Source organism: Lutra lutra, chromosome 6, assembly GCF_902655055.1.
Source record: "Lutra lutra chromosome 6, mLutLut1.2, whole genome shotgun sequence".
Lineage (NCBI taxonomy): Eukaryota > Metazoa > Chordata > Mammalia > Carnivora > Mustelidae > Lutra > Lutra lutra.
In genome coordinates, this window is record NC_062283.1 from 87,557,766 (window position 1) to 87,577,544 (window position 19,779).

Below are 19,779 nucleotides of genomic sequence, written 5' to 3' on the forward strand. Positions count from 1 at the left end.
TTATTAAAGTGAGGGCTTTGATCAGGAAGGAATGGGATCCTGGAAATCGGAATGGGGACATATGGGAAGCCCCTGATGAAGCTGGGGACACTGAACCCCTAAATTCTGAAGAGTTTTCTTTGCCAATAGAAGCAGCCTCTTCACCCTGTCATTACAAAATACTGTAGACTAGGCATCTTAAACAGCAAACAAATTTTTTTCTCATAGTTCTGAAGGTTGGAAGTCCAAGATCGAAGCGTCAGCATGTTTGGTTTCTTCTGAGGCCTCTTTCCTTAGCCGCCTACTTGCTGCATCATACGTGGTCTTTCCTCTGTAGTCATCTGATTAGATTAGGTGCCATCTAACACCTTCTTCTTAAATTGATTAGTGACTTAAAGGCCCCATCTCCAAATAGAGTCACATTCTGAGGTACTGAAGTTAGGGCTTCAACATATTGCAGGGGAAGGAGGCACAATTTAGTCCATAACACTGCAATTTTTTTTAAAGATTGTTTTAAAATTTATTTGGGGTCAGGGGGAGAAGCAGACTCCCTACTGAGCAGAAAGCCCAACACAGGGCTTGATGCCAGCACCCTGAAATCATGACCTGAGCTATAGGCAGACGCTTAACCTAACGAGCCACCCAGGTGCCCTTACAACACTGCAATTTTTTTTAAAGTTTAATTTTGTTAAAACTCTATGCTTCCCAAGAGTATTTGACAATAATATTCTTTTTTAATAAAGATTTTTATTTATTTATTTGACAGAGATCACAAGTAGGCAGAGAGGCAGACAGAGGGAGAGGAAGGGAAGCAGGCTCCCCACTGAGCAGAGAGCCTGATGTGGGGCTCGATCCCAGGACCCTGAGATCATGACCTGAGCCGAAGGCAGAGGCTTTAACCCACTGAGCCTCCCAGGCACCCCTATAATACTCTTAATACACATGTTCAATTATATATCAAAGAATAATATTCCTCACTTTGAATATACTTTAACACTGACCCAGATTCATATAGCAATATCAATACTACTACTACTACTTAAACAATAAAAGTATAATACAATATAGAATTTATATAACATCTTTTTTGTATGTTTAATCCTTATCTAGTAACAACAATAATATTCTTAATAATAAAAATTCATTACAAAGTAATGGATAGAGTACTTTTATCCATGTGATTTCATTTGATTAGGTATACAGAGCAGATATTATTATCTTTACTTAATGAAACAAAAGACCTCAAAAAGCCTAGAATGGTTAGGACTTACCAAGGTCATACAGGTAGTAAACAACTTCTCACGCAATTGATTTCTTTACTTTGTAATACAGTTTTTAAATACTATATAATACCCATCCTACCTTAACAATATACTATGGCTCCCACTTCAGATCAAGACATAATTGAACAAGGATGGTACCATATTAGCAAAAAAGAAACCATGGTTTCAAATCAGCCTTCATACTCAGTGGGCCATGTCATCATGGAAAAGTAATTTAACACCTCTACCCCTCAGGTAGGATATTGATAAAAATGTTTATCTAAGGGAATTATTAAAAGGATTAGTAAGTTCATGAAAAGTACTTCATATATTACCTAACACATACAAAGTGCTCAATAAATGTTAGCTATTACTATTGAGATAAAAGTTACTGGCTTTAATAGCAAAATAATATCCTATAACATGGATATAATATAATCAATCAATAACTTCCTACAAAGTCCATTTTTGTCCTTGGTTTCCATTCTGAAAAACAAAAAATGGACAATACTTGAAGATTAAAAGAATGTTAAGTGCCATGTTGAAACAGAAGTAAATGAAGAATTCCCAAATACCTCCTAGCCCTGAGCAGACTTCAGTAGGGATTGTCGTAGCCCAATGGTCCTTCTGAGGTCAGCAGACTTGGTGTGGAAGTCTCTTAAGAACATGCTATCTCATGGGACTTTGAGTATTTCCTGCCCATGATCAGCAACATCTTTTCTTGCAGTATTTTGGCAGGTTTGTCCTTGTTCCCGGCCAGATTCAGGAAGTTCAGAAGCACATGAAAACAAACAATACATTAAAACACTTCTCTCAAATTATTCAATGCTCAAAAAAACAAGAATTATTCAGCAATATTGGGACTTGGCCAGTATTTTATCTTATTAATTATATTTATTCATTCTCAATTGATATGCCCATCATTTTCTTCCCAGCAAATAATTGTCTTGGCAGTGATTTCCATTAAACTTTTTTCTTGAAGTATATTTAAGTATAGGAAGTGATTAGACAGGGTATCAATGTATTTCGCAAAAATTTGCAGACATTTTCATGACTTGGACTGTTTTGTCCTTTGTGCAATTTTCAAATTATGCTTTATTATTAAGATCATTCCTAGTGATTATTGTTCTTAAGATCATCATGATTTTTTTCCTAAAAATCCCTTCCCTTGATTTCAATGATCATAGTTAGATGAATAACAAGCAACAATATAATGTTCTGCTTTTCCAGAGTTTGCTTATCATTTAAGATCCATCTAAATATCTGCTCCTTAATTTAAAAACAAAAAACAAACAAACAAACAAACAAAAAAAACTTTCCAATTTCCCAACTCCACATAATAGCCAAACTAATTGGCTTCTATTTCTCATTATAGTCACTTGACTAAATTCAATGGGCTTTTGCCAATCATCTTTTCACTTATCTTTTTCAGCAAGACTTATCTGAAAACCATTCCCTCCCTCTTGAATTACTCTCTTCCATGACACAACAAGCTTCTGGATCTCCTCTTACCTCCCTGGCTTCCCCTTCTCCCTCACAGACTCCTCTTCTAACAAGACATTAAATGTTATAGTTTGTCAAGGCTGGATGAGAGGCTCTATTCACTTCTCACTTCTCTTCCTGGGCAACTTCAAGCATGCCCACAGATTTATTTGACTTATAAATTTATATCTCCATCTCAGACATTCCCTCTTAGTGTCAGACCCATGTGTCTAGCTGCCTACATGACATTTTTGCTTTGAAATCTCAGGAATACTTACCCAAAATGGACCAAAGTTGAGCACATGAACTTCTCCTCCCAAATCTGGTCCTTCTGGAATTTCCTTTTTCTGTGATTAAACATAGTCATCCAGTTATGCAAACCTGAAAATCTAGGACTTATCCTTGCTATTTCCCTCTCCTTCCAGCCCTTATATGCTATTTCACACCACGTGTCAATTCTCCCTACTAAATATCTCAAAAATCTGCTCACCTCCCTGCTCCAAGCTACCATCTTTTCTCACCTAGACTATTACAGTTATCTCTAACTTTCCATTCTTGCCCCTCCCAATCCATTCTGCATATTGCACCAAAAGTTGTTTTTTCAATATGCAAATCTGATAACATCATCTTCCCTTAAACTCATCCATGGCTTCCGAATTGTCTTGGAATAAAGTCAAACTCCTCAGCCTCCTTTGTCCTACGAAGTCCTGACACCTATCCAACCTCATTTTATACCATGCCCCATCACATCCATTTCGGTCTTGCTGTGATGCACTTGGTCTTGTTAAGGTACCTCAAATATGTCATCCTCCTGCCAAATGCATTTGGAAATGCATTTTCACCTGCCTGGATTGCTGAGCTCAGAGTGATCATGTAAGAGTCAACTAGAATACTTCTGAGTGTGAAAGGGGCACTGTTACTAATTCCACCAGGCAAAACAAAAGGCATAAACTAAGCTTTTCCAGGGAAAATTGAGATATATGCTCACTTGAAATTAACTTGCATTCATTCAACAGATCTCAGATCAAATGTCACCTCCTTAGGGAAGCTTAAAACAACATTCCCTCGCCCATTATAAGTTTCTTAACACAATATATGTCTCTTTTGTTCCACTCTCCAAAGTTACAACTTTACATTTATGCACATAATTGTTCTTTGATGTCCCCTCCAGTAGACTAAACTCCACGAGACCAAGTCTGTTCCCAAGGTTCTTCACTATTATATTATCTGCCAAAACTACCATGTGTCATAAACATCTTGTATATTAAGTATCATTTCTCAAATGAAGAACATAAAATAATGCCCCTTTTAGAACTTCCTTTTTTCTGTGAGTGGCACAACCAATCATCCAGCGATGCAATGCAGAAATCTAGGAACTATCCTTGACACCTTCCTCCCCCTCAGCCCCAGGGTTCAATCCCTCCTCAGGTCCAGGTTCTCTATAGACTCTTCTCTCTCTTCTTTGTCCTATGTCTCTCTCTCTCTCCCCACCTTTCCTGATGTGTGTGTATAAATATTTTTTTTTCCAGAAAGCTATCACATTCATCAGATACAAAAGACATCTCTTCTGATAACAAATGGTTTCTGAAACTAACGCTATTCATTTAAGTCTCTTGTCTGTAAGAAACTTGCTTGCTAGAGACCTGGTGTAAGAGTCCAAATCACTCTTTCAACCATAGTTCTAAAATGTGAATGGCCTTTCAGTGTAAAAATTATATTTAATTTAAGTACACTTATCAGAATGAGAACTGAGTAATGTATAAAATTATTGAATCACTGTATTGTAGACCTGAAACTAATATAAAGTTGTGTGTTAACTAAACTGAAATTAAAATATTTTAAAAATTTAAAAGTGATATTTAATTTAAAAATTAAACATTAAATAATTATCTTTCAGTTTTACCAACTGAAACATTTTATAAGATAGCTAGGGAGCCATTCAAGCAAGGCACAGAAATTTTCAAGTTACTTATCCATATAAAATCATAAAGCCTACAATGCTTCTTTCTGAAAGAGGGATCCAAACCCAAATATTCCAGTATCATTAAGCACCAGACTTCTTCTAGCATATGCCATATTTGCTCATTCCTGTAGCTCTCTTCTAGATGATTAATTATCTGAGTGCCAAGATGACATCCTATGGATCTTTGTATTTTTATTTTCCACACCTACTTTTTAACACTTTATATAATGTTGTGAATGAGTATTTGTTGAAATGAATTCAATTAATCTAGGGTCCCCTCAGAGCCTGCCCTAGAACTGGCCCCTTTGCTGACTCACTTACTCAAAAGTTCTACTGACCTGTAAGATGCCTAGATCTCCAGTGGGGTCCAGACTCCCTGTGGTCTAATCAGCACCAGTGGGTACCATGCATTCCCATGTCATGGACCACAGCATTCCTGTCCTACTGGGCTTGCAAAGCTCCCATGAAAAAGTACCGGGATAAACATTTGTCTTTCCTTGGGACATAGCTTTGGTACTTACTTTTATAACCCTAAACTACCCAGCAGACAGAGGAGAAACAACCTGGTGGATCAAAGGAAACCATGAATAATGTCATGGGTGATCTCATTGGTCACTGCTGTAGAGAATGGGGATAGTGGCCCCTTGTAACAGCGGTTAGACACCACGAGCTCCCGAGGCCACTTGGCTTCTAATCCCAATTGAGTCACCTGCAAGCAAGTTCTTTGTGTTCCTCAGTACAAGGGGGCTGATACACACATCTCCTTCAGGTGGACTGTCATAAGGACTAGACAAGCTCATACAGGTACAGTCCTTAAAACAGTTCCTGACTTAGAAATTCTCCTAAATAATACTGACTATCATGGGAGGGGGAAATGAAGGGACAGGCAGAAACCTCAAGAAGAACAGTAAGTAAATAAGAATAATAGTTACTATTTTTTGAGTGCCTACCATGTGCCAGACATCATGAAGTGCTGGGGGTGGACAAGCACAACTCTATCTACATCTACATCCAGAGCTGTAGCATTTATTTAAAACAACAAACTTTGCTTTGGTGAGATTCTAGAATTAAAAAGCACCTGGGTGGCTCAGTCATTAAGCGTCGGCCTTCAACTCAGGTCATGATCCCAGGGTCCTGGGATCGAGCCCCTCACTGGGTTCCTTGCTCTGCGGGAAGCCTGCTTCTCCCTCTCCTGCTCCCCTTGCTTGTGTTCCCTCTCCCTCACTGTGTCTCTCTCTGTCAAATAAATAAATAAACAAATAAAATAAATAAAAACATTATCCCAGAATAAGTGAATAATGTGCAAGCTTACATCAGTGTTTTCATTACTTAAGGCAGACCCAGATCACATATTCCCTAAAATGACTCTGCAAATTATTCCCCTTATCCTTAATCTTTATAAGAAGACACATTCTTCTTTTAAGTTCTTTTATAGCTTCTTGGAATTCTCTTCAGGCGTTTCTGCTACTTCTTGTTCAATATCTATTTTTTATTAGACTCCTGTGTTCCTGGTGATCATAACTTTTTTTCCCTCAACTTTTTTTTTTCTTCTCATTTTCCTTCTGTAAAACCATCAAGCTGAAGAATGTCTAGTCTGAGTTGAAACCTACCTCACCTGCTTTAGAAAAGAAGGACACTGTTATTTGTATATTCACCTTCATAATATTCAGGTCCCAAAATGCACCTTCATCATAAAGTATTTAATAATTCTAAGCCAAAGTTGTAAAGTGATATATACACCTTAGCCACCAGAGAGGCCCAGCCTCACTCAAAAACCTAAAGCAGAGGACTGAAGCCCCGAATAGGAAATGTGGTGTAATTAGCCATCTTGGATCTCAGGCAAGCTCATAGCCCTCAGAACAGTCATCTCTGCCTAAGTTATCTAAACTGGATGCCTGTACTGTCCCATAAATCTACAGAGAGATCAAATTGTACAACCTTCCTCCTCTTTGTTTGGCTAGATAAACATCTCAGGAGAAATAATTCACTTTGCTAATTGAGAGTAGTCATCTGAAATATCTGAAACCGCCCGCTGAGGCTGTGCAGCCCGGTGAAGGCTCCTGGCTGTGATTTGGGGGTCTGGGTTCCCTCTGCCTTAAGTTTGCAAGTTTACAGCAGTGCTGTGCATGAGTACTGTCTAAGGAAGCTCGAAGGAATACCTTTCTTGAGAGCCTCTGCTCTCCCACCATGTCTGGGCTGCTCCACCGTGGCGGCTTTCTGACACGACCCCCAGCTCATCCTCTTGGCTCAGAGTGACTCCCCTGCGATGACTCTCCGCGTGTTTCCTGCAGCTATTATCATGACCTTCCTCAACGTCTCAGATGCAACAGGAGCACAGTAGCCACGGATCTGTTCCTTTCCTACCCACCTTCTCCACCCTGAAATGACCTTGACCCCACAACTGGGGCCAGACTCTGGTTCCCGTCATGTGGCCCGTGTTCCAGCCACTGTACGTTGTCACCACTGCCAGAGTCTCCACCATCTTTGCCAGTTACATAAGAGGCCACAGAATGTCTGTCTGCTCCCTAGCACAAGCTTTTATGAAGCAGAGACAGCCCGAGAGGCCAAGTGGGCAAGAGGTCCATCCCGGAACCACGTCCCCTGGGAGGGTGAGTGGCTGTCTCCGGGTCTTGGCTCCCGGAGCCACTCAGCTCCGCTCTCTGCCTGTGTTTGCAGCCTGAAATACCCGAACACGACATGTTATGTTTTCAGCTTGAAGGGGCAAAAGAGAAGCAGCCCTTTCAAAATAAGAATTCCCCTGCTGTTTGTTTCATTCTGGAACACAATAAGGACAGGCTGAGGACACGACTCTGAGCTGTCAACACTTCCGACCCAGCTTCCATAGCACCTTTCACTTGCCAGAAAAAAAGTTGCTTAAGTTAAACAAGGGCCTAATGAATAGTCAAAATAATTGTTTAGCTTGGATATAAGGCCTTAGGTAAATAGATGAGTGCCTGGGACCAGAGGCCAGAAAAAGCAGTCCAGCAGGAGTCCACTTGTTCTGTTTTTCGGACATCAGCCCAGTGGCCTCTGCTTCTCCAGGGACCAGTTACTGAAGTATTTCTCTCTTCCCACGAGCATATTGAAGCAATTTAGCATCAGAAGGGGCTCATAAAAGCAGGGAGAGAGGGAGAGAACCTTCTACGTTAGAAATATATACTTAAGACATGAAGTTACCTCAGCAGAGTCTCCAATTAATAGAATGCTCAACATATGGAATGTATGGCTTGTTTGTATTTAAGTGTTCACGTGGAAAACTTTCTAAAATGCTTTGTTACCGACTTAGGATTGTCCTGCCTCCTGCCTTACTAGTATTTTTAACGTGATTTCATCCTTTTTAAACACTATTATTTACTAAACCTAAAGACCATCATTAGGTTTATGAGTAATCCACTTCCAAGACTATAATTGTAGTTATAGACAGAATAATCATTGAAAAGGCACCTTCCAGGTATGGGTTCTGTAGGATCTTGTCGTTGATGTTGATTTGTTTTGTTCTGTTTGTTTATTTAGGTGTCCTTGATATCAACTTGCTTCACAGTTTCTTTTTCCCCAAAACGGCATTACATCATGAAAATTCTATTTAATTAAGAGCTTGATTAAATTAGTTGCTAGGTAATTTCAGTCCTACTGAATAATATTTTTAATAATTGCCTTCCATCTCTTACTTGAAAATAATAGATGCCTTGTTGATCCAGAACAGGATTTGGTTGTCTTACTCGTTCAGCCCATTTCCGCTGGACTGCTGTTCAAATAAACAACATCTATCTGATTGAATCTCGAATTCATCAAGGGGGTGGATTTCCCTGGCATTTAGGTTCCAGGAATCATGATGAATATGTCTTTGGTTTATCAGCAAATAGCAATCAAAGCATGCACTGGGCAATAAAAAGTGAATGCTCAACTATTCATGCAATTTTTCACCCTGATAATACAGGAGAGGGATTAACAGCGTGGGGTTTAAGAGCCGATTTTGATTTTTTTTTTTAACTTTTTTTTTTTTTTTTTAGATCTTATTTATTTATTTGACAGAGAGAGATCACAAGCAGGCAGAGAGGCAGGCAGAGAGAGAGGAGGAAGCAGGCTCCCCGCTGAGCAGAGAGCCCGATGCGGGGCTCGATCCCAGGACCCTGAGATCATGACCTGAGCCGAAGGCAGCGGCTTAACCCACTGAGCCACCCAGGCGCCCCCCGATTTTGATTTTGAGCACAAGCTCCACACCTATTATTTCTGTGAGCTCAGACAAATTATCAAATTTCCACTGGCTCCAGCTTCCTCATCTGCAAAATGGTGTAATAACACCTACTCCACTGGGTTGTTGGGCAGATGATGGTCAAAAATGCAAGTAAAATGCTCAGTCTGGTGTAAGGATTCAGTAACTGTTACCCACCATGCTATTTTCACCTTGTAATTTCCTCACAACAACCTATGGGGTGGGCAAAGCTGCTGTAATTATGCTAATTAATTTAAATATTAGAAAACCGGACCTCCAAGTGGTTATTGATTCGCCCATAACCACCCAAGAGGGTGAAATATTGATCCTCTCGGCAACAGGAGTCTCTGAATTACTCACGCCTTGCCTTCACTTTACCCACTCTGCCACGCGGTGCTGTCTTCTCGATGTTTCCCTAAACTTAAAGCCTTACAAGATAATGGGCATCCTCTGCCTTAGACTGTCAGATGGACAAATGGAATACATTTTGGCAAAGGCTTTAAAACCTCTGTTGATATTACACAGACATTTTCTGGGAAAATGGTACCTTCTGAACTGCAAAGTCAGGAGGAATATTTTGTTAATACAGAGGGGAAAAAAATGCTGGGGGACAAGTGATTTCCAATCAATGAGCCCAAAGCCATTCAGAGAAGCCCACAGGGATGATACAACAGGTTAACAAGACTAAAACCTAGCCAGCTTTGTAGACCAAATGAATATAGTTTCATCCATGCAGAAGTTGTTACATATATGTCTATCTTCTAAAACTAAAATAGAAATCATTTAGGCAGTGCTGAATTTATTATATCATTTTGACATGCTGTATTTTCTCCATGGCTGCTAAATTTCACCTTCTATCATGTGAGGGCCTGTGATTTTTTTTAAACCAGGTGTGTACTCTCCTTAAGGTTAGTAACCAATGGTTACATGAGGGGAGAGCCCTGCTGTGAAGTTCAGTAACCTAGATTTAAGGACCAGCCCTGCTAATTCTGAGCTTAAAGAACCATAAGCTTAGGCAGTCACTTAAAGTCAATAACCATCTATTGAGTGCCTTTAAAAATTTATTTATTTATTTGAGAGATAGAGGGAGCAGAGGGAGGGTCAGAGGGAGAGAATCATCAAGCAGACTCCTGACTGAGTGGGGAGACCAACTGGGGGCCAGTCCCATGACTCATGAGGTCATGACCTGAGCTGAAACCAAGAGTTGGATGCTTAACCAACTGAGCCATCCAGACGTCCATACTGAGTGCCTTTAAAGGGCCTGAGCTCTGAGCTGGGACTGGGTAGGTGAACAGCAGTCCTTTGTTTTTTTTTTTCCCTGAGCCTCCTTTTTCTCACCTATACGGTAAGGATAATAATAGTGATTCTCTTCACAAGACTATTGTGAGGATCCAATGAGATGAAGAAGAAAATAAATATACTGTGATGTTTGTGAAAGTGCTTTGTAAACTTTCCAAAGTGTTATAAACATGGGGTGTTCAAGACAAGCTGTTGAAGACAGGAAAACCCTTCAACTCTCCCCAGTGGCTTTCTTATAACTGCTGGCCATCCACTCCAGGAGCAAGCCAAATGCTAACAGCATTCCTTTCTTTGATGTCAGATGATATTCATATTTATAAAAGTACTTTTCCATCTCTTTCCTCCTCCTCCCACTTTGCTTTATTCCGTAAACTGTAACATTCCTTAATATCAGTATGGCACTATAATATCAGATGATATAAAGCATTAAATAAGGTACCAATATAAAATTCAAAGCACAGAATAGTCCAGAGGCTCACAGCTTGCAGTTGGTAAGCCCATCTATTTGTAAGGGGTATTTTAAACATTGCCAATGGTGTGGGTTACAGCTGAAGGGGATCTCACCCAGGCGCTGGTTGACTACAGGAGGTGGGAATGGTAGAGAGAAGATTGTCCCTCCTCTCTACTCATAGGCTAAGGCCCGCTGCTGCCTCACGTCTGGGAAAGAGTAGTTTATGGGAGTGGACCCATTACTCATGGAACTGAAATTTTCCCTGATTCAGTTCTTCCAGAAATATAGTAGATCTCATGTATTTTTACCTCTCCTCTAATTCCACACTTTATGTATTAGTTGGCAAATTTTGTCTTTATATTTATTCTTGTCAACAGAAGACATTCACTTAGAGTCTGCTATATGCCATACAATATACAAAGCTGTATGGAAAAGTGCAAAACATATAATATGCAGGGTCATTGCTTTTCAGGAGTTGAGAAAGAAGTAAACCCAGCATTTATGGCAAGACAGCAAGTGTTATTTTAGATTCTTCAACCAATGACACTTTAAAAGGAGGCAACTGCGGCTAAGAGAAATAAATTTCCCAAGATCGTACAGGTAACATGTCTGAGCTGAGATTGATCCCGAGTCTGTTTCGTTCTAAAGTCAGTGCCCTTGATCGGAAAGGCAGAAGACACATCACAAAGGAAAGTGAACGCAGACATTAAAGAAAACCTACAAAAAAATAAGTTCTACAAACCCTAGCAACTGTTATGTCCACGGGAGGCGAAGTATCCAAACTACCTGGAGCGGAATGGGCCTTCACTGAGCGGGTTCTAAAGCAGATCCATGATACTGCCTGGGCAACAGGATGGTAGACACCAGTCAGAAGGCAACTGTGCTGGAACCAAGAGAATAACACTGGGCAATTAAACATGTTAATAAGAATAAAAGCTATAATCCCAGAACACCATTCGTCCTTCCCAATTCAGATGCCTCATCTTTGTGGCCCTCAGACAATGGACATTTTGTAAATTCCTATGATTTTCACAGATCCATCTTCCAGGCAGATCTAAAAGGGAGCAGAGTGCTGCTTCGCTCGTTAGAGTATTGCCAAGTTCATTACACTCAGCATTCATTAAATATCCCTTCTCACATAGCTCTCTATTATGCAAGGTGAATGGAAATCATTTTCCTCCTGACATTTGGTGTTGGTTCCAGTGACATAAGTGGAAAAATGAATATACTTGGCAATATTTTCAAACATTTGTTTGGATTTTCTGTTTTTCAGGAGATGTACGACTAAGGGGTCAGACGGGGGCTCCTGCTGAACGCCGTGGCTCCTACCCATTCATTGACTTCCGCCTACTTAACAGTGAGTAATCAAGTGTACCTGGAAAGGAACAAATGTTTCCTTAAAAAAAAAAAAAAACTTACTTCCCTCTGAACTTCAAAACCCTCCGAGGTCTGCCTTCCTTCCTCTCTGTCTCCCCTCCCAAATGGAACTTAACCCTTTGTCTTTAGATTTCCTCCCTAGTGACGTAATTCTGGCCCTGCCTACCTGCCTGAGCTTTAGTGAGGATCAAATGAGATCAGGTCAGCTTTAAAAATGTAAGTCTTATGTTACCTAACTAGAATTTAAATAAAAATTTGAAAAGAAAAAAAATAAACTTCAATAAAGTGGGAAAAATTAAAATAAAAATGTAAGTCTTAAAAACTGTGAAGCCCTATACAAGGAAGCTTATCCCTTTCATTATCCAGCACATTCTTTCCACCATCATCCCGGACTCAACCAGATGAGATTCTATTTCATTGCTAAAACTCCACAGGGAAACCTATTATGCCGCTGCCCTTAGTAACTATCTGTTGTGTCATTCTCCCTTCTTTATCTAATCGAGGTCCCCGAGATCCATTCTCATGTTTCCAGTAATACTCTTCACCATGGCAGGACCCTAGAAGTCTGGACTTGCTGCTTCCTCCATTATGAATACCTCAGAAAGTCATTCGTTTCTACCTTTCCCCTTCATATACTTCTCCTTATTTGGAGTTTTTCTCAACCTCCAGTTCATAACTCTGTTAATCTCAAATTCTTTGGAAACCCAGACCAGTGACTAGTCTCTCCACCTTATTTCATGTCTTCTAACTATCGCAACCATCCAGCACTTTGGACTTAGAGAGGCCGGTGGAGGTAGAAAGTGGATAAATTTCAGTTTGCTCCAAGGTTTTCAGTGTTTGGTTCTCATGTCACTTCCCATCCATAAATTTTGAAGTGTTGGGTTGCAACCACATGGTATTACTTTCCTTTGGAATAAAAAAGTTCAGCAGAAGAGGTAATCCGATTTACCTTAACCCCTAAAAATTACTAAGAGAAGTCAAAACTTGCTATCTTTAGATCCTTAAAAGCTCAGAAGGGGATGGAAATGTTTATGATCTTCTAGCTCACTAAACTTCCCTATCAATGTACAATATCTATTTTCTCAGCTCTTTCTGGGACACAGAGATTTGGAGTAACGTTTCCATACTAGAAATAACCTCCCCAACACAGCCCCCAAAAATACATTGTAGAAGACACAATTGATTTGCCAAACCAATGCAATATTGGATATATTGGGGGGTATAGTGCAGAGCTCTGATGGTGTCTCTTAAGTTTCCTTATGACCTCCACTAGGCTGTTCCAGCTACCCATGGAAGTCACCCCTTTGACAGTCTCTAGACTATACTGATTTCCAGTTGCCAGGGATATGGTTCCACCAAGCAAGATAGGGATGAGTAAACGGCATATTTATTTCACTGTCTCACAGACACCAGGGCTCTCCAATGGCTTCACTTACTAAGTGTGAGATGGAGAAAACCCAAAAAGCCTCTCTCAATATTAGATGAGATGTTATATCATGGTTTCCAGTATGAGGCATGGATGAATTAGGAAAATAGGAGAAACTTCTCTTTTTAATTTCAAGGTTCCAAGTGATATAATCTGTTTCTAAATTATGCTACTATTAATAAGCAACATCAGCTAATAGCAGTTATCTTTGTAAGTGGGGTTATGGAGTATTTCATTGTCTACATCATAGGTTTCTGTAACACTTGGATTTTGGGTTTTTTACAATTAGTTTTTTTAGTTTTATAACATTAAAAAAATGAAAAAATATAAAAAATTTAAACAGAAAACCAATGCAGATAATATTTCACATATAACAAATCACTTACAAGTAGGTGCCATCCTGTTACCCATCTTCTGTAGGTCCTCCAGAAACTTCCTAGAGCCTGGACTCACCCTGGCCTCCTTCCCTTGGTATGAGATGCTCTCTTCTCCTCCACTCCCATTTCACTCCATCTATTGCTCATGACCTTCCACACATTAAGTGACAGTGTTGGCCCTCCATTTGGAAATCCACTCCCCTCTGCTCAATACTCTAGATAATTCCTTCACTTATGTGTCTTTATCAGTAAAACATGCTAAAGCAATATCAATTTGCCTTCATTGTATTTTGCTTTATGGTGGACTCAATTTCTTTCCTAGATGTATAAAACATATCCTTAAATAGACTACGAGATCTCAAAGAACTGACTTTTCACTTGCATTTGTTACCAATTAGATCAAAAGATCCCCCAAAAAGATTATATTAAATGATTACAACATCTGTCATCACCTATATTTTGCTCAACAACTCAGATAGGACTGAAGCCCTCTGAGATTTTTCCTTGTCTGTGGTACTTTCCATTCATTTGTCAAATGCCTGCTGTACCTTGTTAGAGAGTTGAAAACAGAATCAATAACAGGACTGTGGTCACTCCAGTTTCTAGATTAGCCTGCAATTACAGTAGTTTGTCACCAGGTAGCAGCAGGTGTGGGTCTGTGTTCCATACAGTGACTTAAGATAGAATATTTAAATAGAGATACTATTTAATTCTCTTTAAAGTCATTCGTGTTCTTGTTGAGATTTGCCTGCCTGAGTTGTTAACATATGCTTCGTGCCTAAAAGGAAACATTTTAAGTATAATTCTATAAAGATATAAAGATGAACTCCAAAGGAACATTTTAAGACTTTCTTCTAAAACTTTTATTTTTACCAACTGATTCCAGTTCTACATAGTAAGTACTGGACTAGTTTAAAGTGATTTGTTGTATCATTTACCTTCATTGGGGGTCATTTTTTTGCAAGTATAGGCAGAGACTGAAGACTTTATTTTCCTCAGGATCTTGCGGTTTTCCCCACTCTGCCAAGCTAGAATCTGGGTAGGACTTTTTTAAAAAGACCATTTATAGGAAAAACCAAATCACCAGAGCCTCTCTCCCCTATGTCTGCATCCCAGCTGCTCTTCTTCTACAACAGTGAAATCCACGTGGCTGCCACTCCCTGTCCAAAATGTGGCAGGAAGTTCACCTTCTACCCCCCACTTCAGCATATGTCTTGAATGGCTGGAACATGACTAACAAAAATGTACATTGAATAGTAAGGTCCATTGCACTTCTTCATTGGCCCTCTCAGCTACTGCCCCAATCTGCCATAGCAGAACAAGATGTCAGAATTAGTATCTAAAATATCTTTCTGTCAGGACAAAACTTGTAGACATTAAAACAGATAACTAGAAGGAGAATGAGCCAATGAAAACCAATGCAGTAATCTATGGTCCCACCCATCCCTGTCTCATAAATAAGATTTTTTTGGCAAACAGCCATGCCCTTCATTTACATATCATCTACAGCTACTTTCCAAGAAAGACCATATGACCCACAAAGCCAAAAATACTTAACTGTATGACCCTTAACAGAAAAGAGTGACTAATCCTTAAGTCAGTTTTTTAAATGAAGTTAAAAGCTTATGACATCTCCATAGGTACATTCACCCTGGTCTATTTTCCTTCGTTAATGTCATTTTTTTTTTCCCAATCCCCAGTGCCATCACTTTACTTTCAAGAATGGACTCACATTGACTTAATTTACATGAGATAGAAGTGTAAACAGAAAGGGAACTTCCTTGCTCATTCAGATTTTAAATTCCTCAGTTACAATTTCCAACTGAACAAACATTGCTCTGGAAGAGGTATCTCTTTCCCCCTATTTTTTGAAGACATGGTACTACCATGCCTATGTACTTGTCTACATATAAGGGGTCAAATTTGTACCTGTTGTCTAGGCAAACTTATTAATGCCATTTTCATTCCCTAAGTATTCTGGTTTAGACAATAATTACAAGGCCAATGGTTTTTTAAAGTTTTTCCTACCAAAAAAAATGTACTTCAAGACAACACCTCATAAATGTCACTTTCAATCCAGGAATAAATATCTGAAATCCTCCTCATAAAAGACGCATCCATACCCATGCATTTCTTTACTGAGAAATATGTCAGATAAAGTTACCTGTTGACAGCCAGTTTCATTTACTGTTTATATTTTATATAACTTAGAAAAAAGGCATTTGTGTGAATTTTGAGAAGCTTCTCTAGATAAGAAGCAGAAAAAATGTAGCTTCAGCACCTTTGTGTGGGCTCAGGAATCATAGACCTTTAAAGAAGAGGATTATCCTTACGCCTAAGCATGGAGGGGCAGAAGAGAGGGAGAGAAAAGAATGACAATTATTTTTATTCTGTGTGAGATACAAAAACGGGGACCCGGAGGAGGGCAGGAGGATTGGGAATGTAAGGACTCAGTTATCCCAATGCCACCGTCCTACAAATTTATGTCATTCCCTAACTCTGGAGGGAAACGAGAGAAGAGAAAATGGAGACAATGTTCTGAGAAATGTGTGGCCACAGAGGCAAAAATGTCGCATAAGCGATCACAGTTTTCTCTAGAACAGGTGGCTACAGCGCCCTTGTACCTCTCTGTCTCCTGGTTTAATGTAATCAGTAGGCTGAGTAGATAATGACTAGGTGGAGATGTTCCCATGGCAACCATTTCAGAGCAACACAATGACTTCCACACTCGAGTGACAAAGGAAGTGACATACAAAGCAAACATTCCCAGCGACTGTGGAGCTTGAAGAAACGAGGCAGCTTCAGCTGGAAGTTTTAGGGAGGCATGTTTCAGCTGCTTCAGAGAGCCTGGAGCCCCAGAGCAGCCACCGTCTTTTCAGGAGGAGGAGGTTAATTGGCTCTTTGGCTTTTCCTGTTGGCTAATTTGCTAATCTTGATCTTTAAAGTTCTATTCCTCCAGATCTGCTTCTCCAGGCAAGGCCGTTTTAACTCCACAAGTGTGAGGTAATTTTAATAGAGCTACAAAAAGATTTTCCTTTGCTCATTATTGCTGAAATAGAACTAATAAATACTATTTATTCATATATATGAAAAATATGTGTTTTATATATTATAATTATATTACATAATGCATATTTATACATATGTATTATACATACATATACATTAGATATACATTTATAAATATAATACATATATCATATAATACATAATTAGACAAAATTAGACAAATATTTTATGTAAATATATATTATGTAAACATAAAATAATATATAAATATATAATGTGATTAATATATAAATATACAATTAAATATATATATATTATTATATATTATTATGGAGGAGAAGTGACCCAGAGTTTCAAAGACTTTTTTAAAAGCTGCCATCAAAGGGTGCCCTGGTGGCTCAGGCAGTTAAGCGTCTACCTTCGGCTGAGGTCATGATCCCAGTGTCCTGGAATCCAGCCCTGTAGGTTCCCTGCTCAGCGGGGAGTCTTCCTCTTCCTCTCCCTCTTCTCCTTCCCCCCAGCTGGTGCTCTCACTCTCTCTCTCTCTCTCAAATAAATAAAAATCTTTAAAAATAAATGAATAAAAAAATAAAAGCTGATATCTAAAACATTACACCCTGCAGAAATATAAAATACGTTCACAGAAGAACCATCAACAAAAGCTACCCAGCATGTTACAAACCATCTGGTACTAAGGGATGCCCCCCTCTTAAAGAGGGACAATTTGCTTACAAACTCCATTTTCTAAGAAAGAATTCCTAGCAGATGGTGACAGCCTTTCAGTCATCTTCTTAAAGGTGACTCTTAATGTTACCTATGAGAATCACACAAAATGTAAAGGGCTTAAATTAAAATGTTCCAGGGTGAGATGTTTTTGAGGGTATAAACTCGCAACTAGTAAATAGATAAGTCCGGGAAATCCAAAGCACAACACAGTGATTATAGTCAGCAGTACTGCATTATACACTTCAAAGTTGTTAGGAGACTACATCTTAATTATTCTCACCACAATAATTAAATGGTAATTATATGACCTAACAGAGGTGTTAGCTAACACTGTGGGAATCATACAACAATATATAAATGTATCAAATCAAACACCTTATACATTTAAACTTATACAATATTACATGTCAATTATGTCTCAACTAAAAAAGAAAGAGAAAATAAAACATCTTTTAAAAAAATGTTATGGGATGGGGGGCGCCTGGGTGGCTCAGTGGGTTAAGCCGCTGCCTTCGGCTCAGGTCATGATCTCAGAGTCCTGGGATCGAGCCCCACATCGGGCTCTCTGCTCAGCAGGGAGCCTGCTTCCTCCTCTCTCTCTGCCTGCCTCTCTGCCTGCTTGTGATCTCTCTGTCAAATAAATAAATAAAAATCTTTAAAAAAAAAATGTTATGGGATGTTTGGGAAGAAGTCATGTTCAGAAGATGATATCCAGTACTCCCCCGGAAGTTCAGGCTCCCAGCCCCATGCTCTACAAGCAGAGAAGGGAGATGTCAGCTGGGAAAAGCTCAGACTTCTTGTGAGCGCCAGAGTAACACTCCAAAATTTCGAAGTTCAATAGCTGTCTAGAAGAACTACAAGAACTCCTAGAAGAAAGACAAGATAAGACTCTAACTGTGGTCGTGGTTCCTTTCTTTTTTTTTTTTTTTTTCCGTGGTTCCTTTCTAACTCACGTGGGTCATGCTCCATGATGTGCACCCAGGGTCTGTGGCTACAAGCTCCCCAGCTCTCCACATGCAGAAATGCCAGACCAGTAGGATGGTTAGCCACCGAAATGCCACTGCATTGCGGAAGACACAACTGATGTCGGCCTCACTGTTTTACTCACTCCCTGTCACTACTCACCAGTGACCGCTGATGGAGTACCTCCTGACGTAGGCAGTGAGCCAGGTGCTAGAGATACAAAGATAAATGAGACACAGCCACAGTCTTTGAGGAATTTATAGAGACATAAACCTGTACATTCTGATGTGTTCTGATACATTTAATAATACATGCATGTATACTAAAAGTATACATAGTATGAGAAATATGTTTGTGTATACAGGATTCAGAGGAGAGCATGATTAACCTTGGGGAAGGGAAGAGTTAACTCAGTCTTGGGAAAATAGGGAAGGTGTTCTGGAGGAAGTAAAGCAGGAACAGCTTTAGAGCAACAATGAAGTGAAGGAGGACTGCACACTAAGGCCAGCATTTTTACAGCCATTCTGAAATGTGCTTCAAGACCTAAGGAACCAGGAAGGAGTCATCAATAATTCTACTCAACTAGATATAAATTTCATTGGAAGATGAGGTATTCAAGTAGGAGCCAAACAAAGAAGTCAGGAGAGATCATTCAATGTACCTGACTTTCTGGGGAAATCCACAATGAAATAGAAAGTTTTTGCCTTCTAAAGCTAAAACTGAAACTAGCCACTGCCTTTTGTTAGCCTGGCTGACATTGTTTAATAGATTTATTATTTTGTATATGATTGATAAAAAATGGAAAATCAAAATAGGGAGCCCAGTATTTCCTCTAGGTTGTCATTCATTCATTCAACAAATAGAACATCTACTTTATGCAAAGCCGGCCATGAAGCCCCGGTGCCCTGAGCCACACAGGTAACCACACAGCTGGGATAGCTCCTGTCTCAGACAGCCGTGGGACTGGAGTCTGCCAAAGACCCCGCAATATCTGAAGATTTCCTTTCAAGTCAACAAGGACTGTGGATAGCAGGGTGGCACTTACTACATCCTATACCTAGGCTGAGGATTCTGAGTGCTCAAAAGGAAACTTATAGATATGCCCTTACCCTTAAAGACCTCACCAAATGGGCAAGACGCACATACGTTAAATGATACAAGGAGTAAACAAGAACATAAGCGATCTAGTTCTAAAATAATTGACAGAGACAACTAATCAGAGACAAAAGAAGGCAGAGATTACTGATGTGTT

General features: G+C 39.5%; 1 protein-coding gene and 1 long non-coding RNA gene across 4 annotated transcripts in view; one reads left to right on the plus strand and one right to left on the minus strand.

Moving 5' to 3' along the window:
* PDE7B (phosphodiesterase 7B) overlaps positions 1 to 19,779 on the plus strand; it is a 324,787-nt gene that overhangs the window by 237,725 nt on the left and 67,283 nt on the right. For all 3 annotated transcript variants that reach the window (XM_047733036.1, XM_047733037.1, XM_047733038.1), the window contains one exon: positions 11,923 to 12,006. In XM_047733036.1, the coding sequence (XP_047588992.1) occupies positions 11,923 to 12,006 (84 nt within the window). The remainder of the gene's footprint in view (positions 1 to 11,922; positions 12,007 to 19,779) is intronic.
* LOC125102185 (uncharacterized) lies at positions 1,103 to 3,016 on the minus strand. The gene is made up of 3 exons (XR_007128066.1): positions 2,754 to 3,016; positions 1,817 to 1,986; positions 1,103 to 1,727 (listed from the first exon to the last, which is right to left on the minus strand). It is a non-coding gene; the product is annotated as an uncharacterized LOC125102185 (long non-coding RNA).